This window comes from Telmatherina bonti, assembly GCF_933228915.1.
Source record: "Telmatherina bonti genome assembly, chromosome: 3".
NCBI classification, from domain to species: Eukaryota; Metazoa; Chordata; class Actinopteri; order Atheriniformes; family Telmatherinidae; genus Telmatherina; species Telmatherina bonti.
Window position 1 is genome coordinate 33130291 of NC_136621.1, and position 4529 is coordinate 33134819.

The following is a 4529-nucleotide window of genomic DNA, read 5'->3' on the forward strand; positions in this document are numbered from 1 at the left end:
ACACATTCACTTTTTATATGCTTCTCCTCACACACACACACACACAGACACACACACACGTCCTTCATAGCCTCACACAATCCTTACACTCTTCTGCTTCACATATTAAATAGACCTTTATTTCTCACCCTTTCCCTCTAACACACATTCAATCAGTGTTGTTTTCCTCTTTCACTCCAACTCTGTCTGACACTCAAACACACATTAAAGTAAACACACACATACACACACACACACACACACAATTTGAAAAACACATTTTCCCTCCTCTCAAACACACCCCGTCTTCCCAACATACACACTCTTACTCATTCTCTCAACCACACACACATCCACTCAAACGCACAAGCACATACACACTCCAGTTCTCTTTGTCACACACTCCTTGCACACTGCGCTCCCCCTCCCTCTCCTCATCTCTGTCTCACTCGCACACACTCTTGTCACGCACACACTCTCTCCCCCTCCCATCCCTCACACACATATACACACACACACACACACTCCCTCCTCCTTCCTCTGCTCTAGTATACACACTCACACACACACACACACACCCATAAACACACGTATACACACACACGTACACGCACACAGCTACTCCTTTCTCTCTCACGCTCTTCCCTCCCTGTGTGTGTGTGTGTGTGTGTGTGTGTGTGTGTGTGTGTGTGAGTGTGAGAGAGAGAGAGAGAGAGAGAGAGAGAGAGGGTGTATGTGTGTGTGGTGTGTGTCTTTAACACTCACACAATCACACACGTGAGCGCGCACTTACAGGCAGACACGCACATAGGGTAGTTTTGACAGTATGTTAATGCCAACATCTTCTCAACTTTGGGGCAGTGAACATTTGCACGTCTTTCTACAAAACTTTGCTTGTTTGCAGTTAAACTCACACCTTGTTTTTGCATATTTAAGGGTTTTACCTGAGAAAGTTCGCAGTTGTGAAGTACATGTCATGTCAGAAAATAGATGAATTGCATCTATTTTATCTTAGTTTAGAATCACCATACATCTAAAAAATCATACACTCGGTTAAATAGGTGAATCTTGTGTCACACAAAACAGACGCAAACTTGCGCACGCGCGCACACACCTCTTTGGGTCCGCATTGTAAGGTGGAATTAACGTTTAAAAGCAAGCTAGGGTGAAGCAAACAAGCGAGTTTATTACATATTTACATTCAGTCCGACGTTTGCTAAAAGACTAACTGGACAAAAAAAACACATAACAACAACTTTAGCTCCATCAAAAACACCCTAACAGGCGCGCACACACCCCTCCGAGTCAGGGGGAGGAAAAACAGTATCATGAAACAATTTCTTTCATTTCATGGTTTTGCACGTCAGAGGTAAATGACTTACCCTCGTGTTGGCTGTGTCTGTTTGACACCTTCTACGTCGCTATGTAGGTCTCGGCTTTCGAAGAGCGAGCGTACGGTCTCCGCCATGTTCGCGCCGGCAGTCGCTGATCTTCCGCCGCCACACCGTTCAGACTCTCGCTCTTCTCTCCGGCCGCTCCACTGGCTCACATCAAGGTTATTCCAGCCGCTACCATCGCAGCTGAGCGGAGGGGTCCGCAGCGCGCTCAGGCAATCAAAATAGTCCCCTGAGCAGTGTAAAGAGCTCTGCGAGTTAGCTATGACCGGGCACCACAACGCTATTAAAAAAAGGTTAAAAATTTGGTGTCGATATAAAGCTGAGTGACATTGTTAATAAATAGAGAGATGTATTCCACCCCTGCGTAAGAATGGACGCGCTCACCAAGCAGATGAAAAAAGTAGACCGTTTCTCTGGAGCGTGATTAACTCTGCAACTAGTATAATAATTTGTTTAAATATAAGAGATGAAATCAGATATTAAGGCGAATTAGATTTTTCTAACAGTTGAAAAAAGCAGATAAACTGAAGAAATTTTTGCACACTTCACATCATCAACAGGTTTAACAAAGTTGCCTACCAGTGATTTTACAGTTTATAGCACTGGAGAGGTTGATATGTGCTTATGTTTTTACATCGTATATATATTGGCTGTCATATATTGATATCTACCTTTACTTGTCCAACTATTTAATTAATAAAGAACAATTTGAACATGTGCATTCACATTTGCAATAAACAAGCATTTACATAAAGGGTAAGACTATTGGTATAGTAAATGAAACTGACAGAAAATTTAATCTTTAAACAACATGCCCATTTTGAAACATACTTTGTAACTTAAAGAAGTAAATTTGTAAAAACAGAAATGGTCATCCTGACAGGGTGAAGTGGCAAAGTTTTTGTGTAAACATCACATATGTCAAACATAGTATAATGTGACCTGATCACCATTTTGGGGCAGCACCACTGTGGTAGTATGAATAGATAACAGTTTTGAAGTCAATAATGTTCCTTGGCCTGTACAAAAATAGTAAGTACACTGCAGCTTTCAATTAAGTCATCAGTAAAAAAATCTTCATTACTGCAAAAGACTCATTAAAATGAATTATGTTGATGTTATTTCATCCCGCAGGTTGAATTAAGAAAAGTTTAAATTAATATATATATCAATATACATACACACACACACACACACACACACACACACACACACACACACACACACACACATATATATATATATATATATATATATATATATATATATATATATATATATATATATATATATATATATATATATATTAGATAGATAGATAGATAGATAGATAGATAGATAGATAGACAGACAAACACTTATATTCCAAATAAAGATAATATACTGTATATGATTTAGTCCACAAATGTCACACTCATCAATGTTTAAGTGCAATCTGTGCACTTACACTTACCAGCCACTTTATTCATACCTTTCTGCTCCCTGGTTGGCCCCCTTTTGTCACCAGACATGCTGAAGTTATTGGTGAACAACAAGGTGTTTGAAACAAACATCCTTATAGTTTCTTATTGCCATCACACAGTTGCTGCACATTTCTCGGCTATGCATCTGTTATGAAAATCTTCCTTTTTAACACATCCCAAAGCTGCTTAATTCATGTTTTTTCTATCAATTTTTTACTCTACCATCTTAATGCTACAGCTGAAATTGAAAGTCATTAGACTAGATAACATTTGCCAAATCTATTCTTCTTGTGCAATAGGTAAGTCTGTGTGAAATTTGTCCTCAATTTTCTGTTCTTTGGTGACAGGAGTGGCACAAGTGCTCCCCTTCTGGTTCAAGGTTTGATATGTTTGTGTGTTCAGAGATGACATTCTGCAAACCTATGTTGTAACCAGCAAATTACATAATCTCTAACCAGTTTGCCCATTCTCCTCTGACCTCTGACATCTACAAGGTATTTTCATCCAGATAGTGCTGTCTAATGGCTATTTTCTCCTTTTCAGAATATTTTCTGTAAACCCAAGAGATAGTTGTGTGCAAAAATCCCAGTAGATGGACAGTTTCTGAGATACTCAGATCAGCCTGTCTGCCACCAATAACCATGTCAAGATCAAAGTCGCTTAAATGCATTTTCTTCTTTGCTCTGATGCAAAACCTGAACTTCAGCAAGTCATCTTGAACGCACCTCTATGCCTCAATTCATTGAGTTGCTAAACTGTTTTTTAGAGTGTCCAGTTGGGTCCTTAGGCTGAACAAATGTCTGTTTGATGGTGTGGTTGTTTTCAAAAACAGTCCATTCACAAATGAATTTCCAGGTCATAATTACTTACGTACCTAATAAAGTGATGGATGAGTGTTACTGTTTTCTTTGTTTTTTTCTTTGTTTGTTTTGCTCTACTTCTCTGTGTTTAATCATTTAATTCTGGAAATTTGTCAAAAAACATTTTAGTGGGTCAAATGTTTTTCTTACTGCTTTATTGTTTAAAAAAATACTGGGGATGTTACCTTTTTTGTCAGACACAGCCACAACTCTTATTGCCAGTAGCTGCATTAAGTGGATACAAATTCTTAGATAGCTCTCAACAGCAAAGGGATCATTAGCTTTTAACTACCTTGCCATGAACCAAAATGAGTCACAATAACAGATGTGTGTGCAGGATAATTATGTACAAGTGTGTAAGTGCATGCATATGTGGTGTCTTTTGTAAAGTATGTGGAAATATAGCACATTAATTTCAAGTGTGATGTTTTTTTTAAACTACATAATGTTTAGCATTTAATAATGTTCAAGAAAAAAGTACGAGGAAAAAATGCAACCTGTTTTTAATTTAAAATAGGCCAATCATCTTGTCTGTCTAAAGGAATACTGTGTGGCTTTCTGCCACTAGGGGGTCTAAACCTGTAACTTCCCATGGGTCACATGACACTGTTGCAAAATTAAAAACACTCACTTAAAGCTAAAACTGCCCCAAAAACATTATTATAAATTATAGTTTTGAGTACCAATTGAAGCAGTGACTTTTGTACAACTCATGTCCAGAAGTTATTGTTAACGTCAACATTAGCTTTTGGGACATTAGTACTGTTTCCTGTTGAACAGTATATAAAAACCATAAATCTTAACCAGGCTAGTTACTAATCTTTCTCCTG

At 38.3% G+C, this 4529-nt stretch overlaps 1 protein-coding gene across 1 annotated transcript in view; it reads right to left on the minus strand.

The window, feature by feature from the left end:
• LOC306774587 (uncharacterized protein) overlaps positions 1–1493 on the minus strand; it is a 23332-nt gene extending 21839 nt beyond the window's left edge. Inside the window, exon 1 of the mRNA XM_079264688.1 lies at positions 1362–1493. Coding sequence (XP_079120814.1) covers positions 1362–1447 — 86 coding nt within the window. The 5' untranslated portion in view covers positions 1448–1493. The remainder of the gene's footprint in view (positions 1–1361) is intronic.
• Between the last annotated feature and the right edge of the window lie 3036 nt (positions 1494–4529).